This window comes from Schistocerca cancellata, chromosome 7, assembly GCF_023864275.1.
Source record: "Schistocerca cancellata isolate TAMUIC-IGC-003103 chromosome 7, iqSchCanc2.1, whole genome shotgun sequence".
Classification (NCBI taxonomy): domain Eukaryota; kingdom Metazoa; phylum Arthropoda; class Insecta; order Orthoptera; family Acrididae; genus Schistocerca; species Schistocerca cancellata.
The window spans coordinates 342,219,076-342,232,634 of record NC_064632.1 but is presented as its reverse complement, the minus strand read 5'-3'; the positions used below and the strand labels follow the sequence as shown (position 1 = coordinate 342,232,634).

The 13,559-nt window shown below is 39.2% G+C and overlaps 1 protein-coding gene across 3 annotated transcripts in view; it reads left to right on the top strand.

The window, feature by feature from the left end:
• Positions 1-13,559, top strand: part of LOC126092521 (lipase 1-like) — a 228,809-nt gene that overhangs the window by 170,909 nt on the left and 44,341 nt on the right. For all 3 annotated transcript variants that reach the window (XM_049908148.1, XM_049908149.1, XM_049908147.1), the window contains one exon: positions 12,271-12,413. In XM_049908148.1, the coding sequence (XP_049764105.1) occupies positions 12,271-12,413 (143 nt within the window). The remainder of the gene's footprint in view (positions 1-12,270; positions 12,414-13,559) is intronic.

Sequence of the window (13,559 nt, the reverse complement as noted above, 5' to 3'; positions counted from 1 at the left end):
AAACTAACAGGGTCTTGTGTTTAAAACTAATGAGTATTCAAATTATGTCAAACATATTCCCACATGCTACCAAACTCGTAGTTGTAGTTTATAGTTATCAATTGTTTCAATTTTTTAATTTGCTATTTCCAAAAAGTAATTTTTATAGGTGTAAATGTGCACAATTTTCCAGTAACTTTATTCCCATACAAAACTTCTGTCTGCACTAACAGTTGATGTGACATGGAGAGCATAAAAACAACAAAAAATGCCAATTCATTCTACTGGGAATATAATTTCCTTTAAGAAGGGGAGGGAGGATTCTGCCTCTAAGTATGTAGCTCATTACATATGCATCATTTCAAATGAGTGTCACTTTGGAGGCTTGAGTGTTCAGCTTATCTGATGTGTAACTTTGTAGTGTTGCTGAATGTGATAAGTATGTGCAGAGTGTAAGGTTGTGCTTACATTTTGATAATAAGTAGTTATAAGTGAATGAATGGAACCTGTTTCTGGCCCATAGACTGCTCCATTCAAACAATGCCACAAAGGAGGCACTGAGCTTAATATGCCATAACAATACCACATGCCCTCGTAGCCTGCTGTGAGTGTGTAAATTAACCATGAGTATTGGCACTATGTCTAATTAATTAGCTACTTTATGCCACGTTCTCACCTACTACTGACAGTCAGGTATTGGTGATAAAATTTTCAGCAGGATTAACACTGGTTATCGCTGAGCATCTCACACTAAGTTTTCATTTTAATGATATGAATATAATAGAGGGAAACATTCCACGTGGGAAAAATATAGCTAAAAACAAAGATGATGTGACTTACCAAACAAAAGCATTGGCACGTCGATAGACACACAAACAAACACAAACATACATACAAAATTCTAGCTTTCACAACCAGCGGTTGCTTCATCAGGAAAGAGGGAAGGAGAGGGAAAGACGAAAGGATGTGGGTTTTAAGGGAGAGGGTAAGGAGTCATTCCAATCCCGGGAGTGGAAAGACTTACCTTAGGGGGAAAAAAGGACGGGTATACACTCGCACACACACACATATCCATCCACACATATACAGACACAAGCTGCCTGATATGTCTGTTTGTGCCTGTATATGTGTGGATGGATATGTGTGTGTGTGCGAGTGTATACCCGTCCTTTTTTCCCCCTAAGGTAAGTCTTTCCGCCCCCGGGATTGGAATGACTCCTTACCCTCTCCCTTAAAACCCACATCCTTAAGTTTTCATTTTCCTTCACATGGTGTATTGAAATTTAAATTGCTGTAGGACCATGGCCACTCTATATGTCTGGTATGAAAGAGTTTAATCTTTAATAGAAATGTTAATGTGCTATGGTTGCTGTGTACTATTGTTTGATGTTCAACTAATAAATATTAAATTTTTTTTTAATGCCCACACAATGGCTAGTATCTTTTTTCAGTGATTCTATAGTTTCTTTATGTTGTATTAGCATTCAGCTTCTGAATGCTACGGAGCAATGTTCTATTCCCTGGCATGTATGTTTCTCTTGATACAAATGAGCTCCTAGATCATAGTCTGATGTGTCTGTTATCAAATGGAAATATAGGTCAAAATCTGGGGTTAGTAACAATGGTGTTGAAGGTATATGGTATTTCAGGTTTAAGAATTCAGTACTACAGGCTGGTGTTCATTTCCAAGATGTTATGTTTTTTGAGTAGGGCCATCTTACATGTTGCATTTAATTACTAGATAGAAATTGCCTGTATAATCCTATTATTCCAAGGAATGACTTGTATTACATCTTATTCATCAATTTGGGGCAACGAGTTATTGCATCTAACCAATGTGGATATTGTGTGACTCCGTCTGCACTCAATATATGACTCAAAAATTTGACTTTGCTCCTAACAAGCTCTGATTTTGAAAGTTTTATCATTATTCCCTGATCTAATGTCTAAAGATGTTCATCCTAGTTATAGATATGACTACTATATCTCCAAATTATATTAAAGCCTTGTCTTGTAAGTTAATCCCTGTCATGTTGTCTAAGGCTCTGATGAACACTGGAACAGAAATAGGTTGAAATATATGATTTGTCTTCAGACAGGACTGGAGCGTATTTTCTTGAATCTATTTGTAGTGGTATTTGCCAATAACCAATTGAAAAGTCCATTGTACTGATATATTTTGTCCCTGTAAATTTTGTCAATAACTTCTCAATGATCAGGGTTAATTTTTTAACAAATACCAATGGACTGTTGGAACGGCTGTTAGAATTTTCTATAACTTTCCATGCAATCATCCTTTTTTAATCCCTGTCTTGTTGACTCTTTTGTTGCTACCAGTATTGGGTAAAGTTTCACAAAAAATAATTTGTGAGATTCTACCTTTAGCATAAACATACAATCTTTAATGAGTTCTGGTCTCGTGGAGAAACTGTCTTTGTGCTTACTTAGCTGGGCTAAGGAAAGGTAAGCCAAAATCTGACTGTAATAACAATGGTGTTGACGTTACATGGTTTCTTAATTTTAAGAACTCTGCGCTACAGTCTGGTGTCTATTTCCAAAGTGTCTTGTTTTTGAGGAGGGCCATATTATGTGTTGCATTTAATATATTACTAGATAGAAATTTCCTGTATAATCCTTTCATTGCAAGAAATGACTTCTGTTTGATTCCAAGTCCTGAGAATTTGCTAATATTAGCTTCAATGTCCACTTTATTTATCTGTTTATTATAAATAGTATATGGCCTTTTCTTATAGTTATCTAAAGTCATTTCTGCTATGACTGCTATTTTATATTTCTGCAACATAACTGTTTCAAAGAGAGTGTCATTAATTCTGCAACTTTCCCATAAGTGAATGTTGCAATCCTTTTCCTGAAATCTAATACAACACCTTGCTCAGACAACTGAACAATACCTAGAATTGTAGCGACATTTAATCCTACAATAAGTAACATTGGGTATTAAAATGTACATTTATCAACACTAAATCTCACTAACACCTCTGTTTGTGTTGGTTTGCCATTGGTTCCTGTGACTCCTATTACCTTGCATCCACATACTCAAAATGCTGGAAATCACTGCAGTATGTTATTCTGTTCTAGGAGGTTTTTGTCTATTACACTCACGCCACTACCTGAATCTCAAATTATGTTTCCTGGAACATTTTCTGTTGTGACTTTTAGTTTTGGTCAAACACATCCTTTAATTTGTTGTTTAGTTTCCTGTAATAAGTCATTTGCAATAATCTCATTGTTATATCTTAATAGGTGTGAGTTATTTGATGTGGCTCATTTTCATTTGCTTCTGGGGACTGAGTCCATCCACAGAAGCTAACTAGTTTTCCCTCTATGTAGTATTGGTATTATTGCCAAAAATACTACTGAACTGGGCTCTATTGTTTCCACTACCCCTCCACTTTGTCTTAGAGGCTACTGCATTTTCTGTGACCTGTCAAAAACCTTTGACTCTGTGAATCACAGCATTCTCTTCAGTGCTGCAAAATGGTTAAAGTGGTACCCAACTAATGCCAATGGTCTTTCCACACTGGTAACACTGCTTCCCATCAGATCACCTAAGTTAAGCACTGCCAGGCTGGGCAAGAGCTAACATGGGTAACCATCTGGTTTGTCAAGCACTGTTGACAAGTGGGGTGCACTCATACCTTGTGAAGCAAAATTGATTGAGGAGCTACTTGACTGAGAAATAGTGGCTCTGGTCTGGTAAACTGACATATGGCCAAGAGAATGGTCTGCAGACCACATGCCCCTCCATATCTGCATCCTGTGACACCTGTAGGTTGAGGATTACACAGCAGCCAGGGAGTCCCATTGGACCTTCATGGCCTGCTGCGACAAAGTTACTTAACTAACAAAAAATTAAGGGTGTCATTGCAAAATAGCTGAGGAGTAAGCAATCAGTCTTCATGTGATTGGGACTTGATTACAAGTGATGTTCCTCAAGATTCCACCTTGGGAAAGTCAGGATGGCCGGACGCAGGTTTAAACCATTGTCCTCCCAAATGCAAGACCAGAGTGCTAACCACTCCTACATCAATGACCTCTCACCTGTTACATTGCCAGATACTAAGTTTGTCTTGTATGCAGATGATAAAAACATTGCAAAAAATGGCAAGTCATGTATGGATTTAGAAATGACTGCTAATCAAAATTTGACTGACATTATAAATGGTTTAAAGCTAATTCACTGTCACTAAACTTTGAAAAGACTCCCTATAAGCAGTTCGGAAGCTCTAAGAGATTTCCACCCTCATGTGTATAACTTATGAAGACATGCAGGTAGAAGAGGTTGACAGTGTTAAATTTCTGTGATTACAACTCAATAATAAATTTAGTTGGGAAGGCTAAATCACAGAATTGCTGAAGCACCCAAAAAAGTCTGTATTTACCATACAAATGATGTCAGATGTAGGAGATATAAATACAAAAAACTTTCATACTTTGCTTACTTTCATTCTATTATGTATGTGGGATCATATTCTTGGGTAACTCATCAAATCGAGTAAAAGCTTTTAAGAGAGCAAAACCATATAATAAGATGCACTTATGGTGTAAATTCAATGTAGAAAGCTGTTCAAGGAGCTGGGTATTCTAATCACTGCTTCTCAGTATATTTATTCCTTAATGAATTTTGTTGGAAATAATATGACTCTATTTCCAACCAACAACTCAGTACATAGTATCTATACTAGGGATAGTAACAAACTACATAAAGACTTAAAATCATTTAGTTTGGTCCAAAAGGGGTTCTATATTCAGCAACATACATTTTCAATAAGTCGACAGAAACCGTTAAAAACTTTGTTTCAGATAAAGCACAGATTGAAAGCCTTTTTTGTGGGCAACTCCTTCTTCTCTGTAGAAGGATATCTTAACAGGGACAGTTAGACCAGCTAAGTAAAAACATCTATTAGATTTCAGTTTTAATAGCAGTTGCTCATAACAGTCAAGTTAGGTATCTTGTGTACAGGGCTATTACAAATGATTGAAGCGATTTCGTAAATTCACTGTAGCTCCATTCATTGACATATGGTCACGACACGCTACAGATACTTAGAAAAACTCATAAAGTTTTGTTCAGCTGAAGCCGCACTTCAGGTTTCTGCCGCCAGAGCGCTCAAGAGCGCAGTGAGACAAATTGGCGACAGGAGCCGAGAAAGCGTATGTCGTGCTTGAAATGCACTCACATCAGTCAGTCATAACAGTGCAACGACACTTCAGGACGAAGTTCAACAAAGATCCACCAACTGCTAATTCCATTTGGCAATGGTATGCGCAGTTTAAAGCTTCTGGATGCCTCTGTAAGGGGAAATCAACGGGTCGGCCTGCAGTGAGCGAAGAAAAGTTGAACGCGTGCGGGCAAGTTTCACGCGTAGCCCGCAGAAGTCGACGAATAAAGCAAGCAGGGAGCTAAATGTACCACAGCCGATGGTTTGGAAAATCTTACGGAAAAGGCTAAAGCAGAAGCTTTACCGTTTACAATTGCTACCAGCCCTGACACCCGATGACAAAGTCAAACGCTTTGAATTTTCGGCGCGGTTGCAACAGCTCATGGAAGAGGATGCGTTCAGTGCGAAACTTGTTTTCAGTGATGAAGCAACATTTTTTCTTAATGGTAAAGTGAACAGACACAATGTGCAAATCTGGGTGGTAGAGAATCCTCACACATTCGTGCAGCAAATTCACAATTCACCAAAAGTTAACGTGTTTTGTGCAATATCACGGTTTAAAGTTTACGGCTCCTTTTTCTTCTGTGAAAAAAACGTTACAGGACATGTGTATCTGGACATGCTGGAAAATTGGCTTATGCCACAACTGGAGACCGACAGCACCAACTTCATCTTTCAACAGGGTGGTGCTCCACCGCACTTCCATCATGATGTTCAGCATTTCTTAAACAGGAGATTGAAAAACCGATGGATCGGTCGTGGTGGAGATCATGATCAGCAATTCATGTCATGGCCTCCATGCTCTCCCGACTTAACCCCATGCAATTTCTTTCTGTGGGGTTATGTGAAAGATTCAGTGTTTAAACCTCCTCTACCAAGAAACGTGCCAGAACTGCGAGCTCGCATCAACGATGCTTTCGAACTCATTGATGGGGACATGCTGCGCCGAGTGTGGGAGGAACTTGATTATCAGCTTGATGTCTGCCGAATCACTAAAGGGGCACATATCGAACATTTGTGAATGCCTAAAAAAACTTTTTGAATTTTTGTATGTGTGTGCAAAGCATTGTGAAAATATCTCAAATAATAAAGTTATTGTAGAGCTGTGAAATCGCTTCGATCATTTGTAATAACCCTGTATTATAAATTTACTAAAAGTGAATAACTGTGTTTCATGTTAACAGTGTATTAACTCTGCAAATACCAGTAGTTCTGGTTTACTGTAATGTATTCACATATCTCACAATCTCCTGACAAATGCTCAGGAAAGTGAATATTATAATCAAATGCTCTACATTTTTTATGTTACAATTTCTGACATGTGCCACACCAATGAGAATTGCCTCATTTTTGGGTCTGTAGAATGAAAACTGAAACTAATCTAATCTAATCTTACCATTACTTGGTGTTCATTGTTATGACTTTTGGTATTCCATGGTCCTGTATTTCCCTTACTGTCATTTCTATATGGGTTGTTATTGTACATTAAATTATAGTTGCTATTCCACCTATCCAACTGGTGATATGTTAGGTCTATCAGATCAAAGTATTCAAAGAGCTTATTTATCTTTTGCCAATCTTTTCTTACTCATTTATACCATACTCTCCATTGTAGATGACTTGTAATTACCAATAAATACCACTAAGAGATGTTCCTCTTGAAATGGGTTGTCTAAGTACTTAGCTGTGTTCAGCTGTTACTCGACCAAATCCCTACAGACTTTCCAGTCATTGTTGTTGTAAGGTTTTGCTTCCAATAACTCTAAACAAAGTTTTTTCTGGGATCCCTTGCTCCATTATTTTGATTTAAATATGGCCTTAGAATTGTGCTGCTTCTTCTGTTAGCTGATTTATTACAAATCTAATTTTATGATAGTCAGCCCAGTTGTCTTGTTAAATGCTTTCAAGAGCAAAACAGGGTGTAAGTCACCAGATTGTGTTAATTTAGGGAATTCATGATTTATACCTTTGTCAAACATATGAATTATAATTTAATCTGATTTTAGTTGACTCTTCCTCATGTCTGTCTCTTTCATTATGATCTGTGCAGCCTAAAATTAGTGCACTGTTTCTTATGGGCTTACTTGTCTATTATTGATAAAAGTATGTTCCATATTGCTTGACATTGAAGTCATTGCTAATGGTACTGTAGTGAATGATGAAATGGGATTGTCTTTCAGTGAACACTTATTATGAGCCTGTACCTTGTTCTCCCTTGATTTTTTTTCAATTTATAACCTTTGTATTCTGGGCTCATTGAAATCACATCTATATTTACCATTTCTTGTAAACTAGTTTTTGTTTCTATAAACTCCCTTTCTAAAATGTTAATTCTTTTAAGCAACTCGTCATGCATTAATTTATGAGTATGCGTGTGTTTCAGTTTCATGTCTAGTTTGTCTTCTACTTTTTCTAGTAGAGAATCCATTTCTTCAACATTTTTGAATGCCATATCTAATCTTGTGTTCTAATATATCGATCTTTCCCCTGATTTGAGACAGTATTTCATCTACTTGGTTGAATCTGCTTTCTATATTAGAATTTAATTGATGAAATTGTTGTATCATGCTTACCAATCATATTTTGAGCGTTAACTGATTATCCATAACAGCCATGTTTGCTATACATACTGCTACTAATCAATAAACATCAAAATATCCACTTAATTTTATGTAATATCTGGAAATAGATGTACATTATTTCTCTTATTAGTAATCTCTGCACCAAATAAGGTGAACTGTTTTACAAAGTGTACATATCATGCATTATTAATTATCATGAATACCAAAACATCTATGCAATATTCCTTAAAGTCACTACTTGGATAAGTATACATTTCATGATAGGCTTCAGCGCAAGTTATACTGAACTTATCGATAGGAAATTTAAGTAATGGCCACAGCTGTTCACAATATAACTGTTTGTGACCCATTAGATAGTCAGCTATGTTCAGTGGTGGCTGCTGCTACTGTATGCAGCTATGTCCCAGTTGTTGGAGTAGTGCACTGCAGTGTAGGCCACAGTACAGAGGGATGGCTCTTGATGAGTGCTGCCAACCATGGCTGAAGTAACTGGGTGTGGTGGCGGTGAGTGGACATACCTGTAGTCGCCTGCTCTTCTCAACAGAAGTCACTCTTACTGTTAACTTGAAAATGTGTTTTGTAATTGGTAAATGATCACCTGAAACATGTCTTGGCATCATTGAGGTAGTTATTTTTCATGAAATCTCTTTGATTTGTTGTTATGAAGGTTTCCTTATACCTGTTTATTTGCCTATACTGCTTGTTTATTATCATTGGCAAACCAATTTTTTCGTATTTGGTGTTAAATCACTTTCACACAGTCAACTTGAATTCACTGATTTTGTTAATAATTTGTTAGATTCAGCCATCTTTAATTTGGAAGGTTTATATTGCACAGTTGTTAATGATACACCACAATTCTCACTGCACCGGTGTTGTATTTGTCCATGTGTTCATATATTCTCCTCGTAATTTTGTTTATTTTCATCATCATTATTTCTGATTTTTTTTCACTAATGTCGTTACCTCTTTGATGGCTGCCACTGTATGATTCTCTTTTGCTTTCTTCTCATTTTGCTTTCATCTCAATATGTTGTCAGGCTGGGAACTTTATTTCAGTATTTGGAGTTTTATCATACATTGTTTTGCAGCTTTCAAAAACACAGTCACTACATGTAAGGATTTATTCCATTTCAAAGTATGTTTTTATACAGTAGCAGGCAGAACCTCCACTTCCTCCACCTCCTCTTCCTGGAAACCTAATTTTACTATGAGGAACAACAGGGTATGTACTCTGGATGCAATCCGGTTTATTGGCCAGACTACAGCTCAGACTCCATTTAAAACTCAGATTACAACTTAGTCACGTCACAAAAACATCTTGTCTGACAAATTTGTCATCAGGCTACTCTCTTCTTCACTCTACATTCTTAGATCTGTGTTGACTAAAACCAAGGACTTTGACAGGGAGAAGCTCCATGGCATGACATACTGCACTGTAATCTCTGAGTGAATCATTGTGATGACTGTAACTTATCAAATGGACATCTTTCACTGATGTGTGATGCCCCGGGAGTATCTCAAACATAAAAGTCCAACCCCAGCAAACATAGAATCACCCCAGTAGCTTAACTAGCAATAATAATGCTGCTTAAACTTAGCTGAATGCCAGTTATGAATGATGATTACTGAATTTTATGAACTGCTAAGGATACAGTTGTTTCAGAAAACCCCCAAAATATTAACCAACATATCTGTGCCCTTACAACGGTTCATGGGCATTGCAACACGGTTTTGTGTAAACTGCAAAATAATTCCATGAGACAGGTGAGTGTCATCTTCAGGTGCTACTGGCACATTGGTGTTGTGGTGTGCTTGTTCACTAGAAAAGTGCAGGCACTGAGGGATGGGGCTATAACATCATCATAGATGAAGTTGACATCCAGAACTCCCTGCTGGGGAAATGGGTCTTAGCAAGCACGGTGTGGGAAAATTGGGGTTGCAAGCAATGGAACTGGCATGTGGACAAGGGATAGTAGCTGTTGCCCAGCTTAACTGTCCTGGCTTAGATTCCCCATCCATGTTGACCCACTGGATTCATTTGTCTGCACCTGACGATGCCATAATGCTGCATATCCCAATTCCCTTGTTTTGCTGAGTTGAAATCCTGTGTGCCTGTTAATTAAGTCATTAGTTACACATATTTCAATTGCTTCTTTCATGATGGAGTCCCAGTAAATGGAGGCAGATGAGAAGATCTTGGTCTCCTCATAGTCCATGGCATGTCCCATGTCAAGACAGGTTCAGCAACAGTAGATTTTTCTGGGTGATCCAAAACTGGTGTGACTTCACACCAGACTAGGTAACAGAAAATCTGCTGTTTCTGAACACTGTCTTGACACAGGGCATAACATTAACTATGAATTGACCAAGATCCTTTCAGCTGCTTCTCTGTACTGGGACTCCATCTTTAATGAAGCAGCTGAAATACATACACATATTGGACAAAAATATGGAAATACCATGAGAAATGCATGCTTGAACATAAATGCAGATGCTAGTCGAGCCTGCAGATTGTGCTGTTGTATTTGACCATGTGTCCTCAATACATTGTAAGTGTCAGTTGTGGTCAGAAAAATGTTCTGTGTTGTTGAGAATGCATTACGTTGGCAAATTATTGGTACTCGTATGGTGAGTGCTTCCATAACCAACATAGCTGAAGTGTATGGTGTTTCGAGAGTGATAGTATTGAAGATTTATGTAAAATACAGAGAAAGTGGAGAAACATCATCTGCTAGGTCACAATGTGGATGAAAGTGTGTGTTGAATGATCATGACTGACAATCACTAAAGAGAATTGTGATAAAAAGATAGGATGACAGCTGCAAAAGCCACTGTAGAACTAATGTTGCACCAGCAAACCCTGTCAACATCAAAACAACACAAAGGGATCTGCATAAGCAGCGAGAGGTGGAATTCCAAAACCTCACATCAGTAATGCAAGTGGTACACACACACACACACACACACACACACACAGACTGAAGCGACAAATGAAACTTTGTACCAAGACCAGGATTTTAACCCGGGTCTCCTGTTCACTAGGCAGATGCATTACCCACTACACCAACCCGACACAGTGGCTTTGCACAAATGCATGAACTACCCTAGCATACTTTCCATCTCAATCCAAAAAAGGCACTGTACTAGGTTGGTGTAGTGGTTAGCAGGAGACCCAGGCTTGAATCCTGGCTTTGGTACACACTTTCATTTGTCATTTCAGTCTGCATATATATACCATAGATCTTTGAGACTTGAATAGGCCTCTGGAACCATATAGTTTCAAGTGAAGCAAAACTCCTGTTACAGGACAACAAGGTGCTGAAGCTATGAAACCAGCACTTTGTAGCAGTAGGAGAAACGCATTTAGTCGGATGAGTCTTGCGTCACACTGTTTCCAATCTCTGGCTGAGATTATGTCCCAAGAATGAAACATGGCAGGCATTCAGTGATGATTTAGGCAGCCATATCATGGTATTCCATGGGCCCTGTGGTTCCTCTGCAAGACTGCATTACTGCCAAGGATTATGTGACCATTTTGGTTGGTCATGTCCATCTTATGGTACGTGTTCGTTCCCCAATGGTGATGCTGTGTTCCAAGACAACAGGCCTCTGTCCACACAGCTCGCATCATCCAGAACAGGTTTTGTGAATTGTTGCATCCCCCCTGGCCATCATAGTCACCAGGTCCCTACATTATTGAGCCTTAGTTGTCTTCTTTGGAGAGAAGGGTGAATGATTGTTATCCATGTCCATCATTGTTACCTTGAAATTGTCCATATTTTGCAGGAAGAATGGTATGCGATTCCACTGAAAACTGTGCAGGTCCTTGTATTTATCCAATTTGGGATGACTAGAAGCTAGTCATCCCAAATTGGATAAATACAAGACCTGCACAGAATGCCAACAACTTTCCTAAACCATACTGTGCATGGTAAGATTTTGTGTTTTTGATGTTTCCATATTTTTGTCAACCCCCTTATAACTAATGACTTAATTAACAGACACTGGATTTTAACTCAGCGAAGCATGGAAACCAGCACTGGTGGTATAACAGCATTATCAGCCACAGACAAATGAACTGAGTCAACACACATGGAGAATCTAAGCTGGGACAGTTCAGCAGGGCATAAACTACTTGCCTGCAATCATACACTAGGTCTGTGGCTTGCAGTGGCACTTTTCCCATGCTGTGCTTATGAAGACCATGGCCCAATTCTCTGGCAAGAAGCTCTGGATTTGATGTCCTTGATGATTCATCTACAAAGACATTGAAGTCCCACCCCTTGGCACCTGTGCTTTTCTATTGACCCAGTGAATAAACTGGCAAACCACCTCATCAATGAGTTAGTAGTACCTAAAGATGAAGAGCAGCAGACACCATCCAGCAAAATGTCCATGAACCATTCAACCTGTTATGAGCTGGTTTGCTTGTCATGTTAACAACTAACTAATATTAAGTGACTAGTAAATTTCAGTATAAAAATTAGATCATATACTTTTAAATATTATTCTCTTTCTCGTAGGCCAGTTTAGAATGTATGATTATGGAGAAGAGGACAACATGAAACAATATGGTCAGCCAGAACCACCTCTGTTTGATCTCAGCCAGATAACAGCACCCATTTCGATCCATTATGGCCACAAAGATACAACAGTAACCCGTGAGGTATGCTATCTGGATGTGTTACACATTAGTTTTAATGTCTAAGTTGTCATTAGATTAAAATACATTTGTTTCTCTGTATCATTATAATTTTACTATCATGTTGTGTTACTAAGTACAGGTATTTACTTCACATTACTGAAGATTTAATAATGAATTGCAAAATTTCATTTATTTGCTCTGAAACAAGATTTAGTGACAATTTTTTATTAACAGATTGTGCATTTATCGTTGCCAAACATTTATACACTCCTGGAAATTGAAATAAGAACACCGTGAATTCATTGTCCCAGGAAGGGGAAACTTTATTGACACATTCCTGGGGTCAGATACATCACATGATCACACTGACAGAACCACAGGCACATAGACACAGGCAACAGAGCATGCACAATGTCGGCACTAGTACAGTGTATATCCACCTTTCGCAGCAATGCAGGCTGCTATTCTCCCATGGAGACGATCGTAGAGATGCTGGATGTAGTCCTGTGGAACGGCTTGCCATGCCATTTCCACCTGGCGCCTCAGTTGGACCAGCGTTCGTGCTGGACGTGCAGACCGCGTGAGACGATGCTTCATCCAGTCCCAAACATGCTCAATGGGGGACAGATCCGGAGATCTTGCTGGCCAGAGTAGTTGACTTACACCTTCTAGAGCACATTGGGTGGCACGGGATACATGCGGACGTGCATTGTCCTGTTGGAACAGCAAGTTCCCTTGCCGGTCTAGGAATGGTAGAACGATGGGTTCGATGACGGTTTGGATGTACCGTGCACTATTCAGTGTCCCCTCGACGATCACCAGTGGTGTACGGCCAGTGTAGGAGATCGCTCCCCACACCATGATGCCGGGTGTTGGCCCTGTGTGCCTCGGTCGTATGCAGTCCTGATTGTGGCGCTCACCTGCACGGCGCCAAACACGCATACGACCATCATTGGCACCAAGGCAGAAGCGACTCTCATCGCTGAAGACGACACGTCTCCATTCGTCCCTCCATTCATGCCTGTCGCGACACCACTGGAGGCGGGCTGCACGATGTTGGGGCGTGAGCGGAAGACGGCCTAACGGTGTGCGGGACCGTAGCCCAGCTTCATGGAGACGGTTGCGAATGGTCCTCGCCGATACCCCAGGAGCAACAGTGTCCCTAAT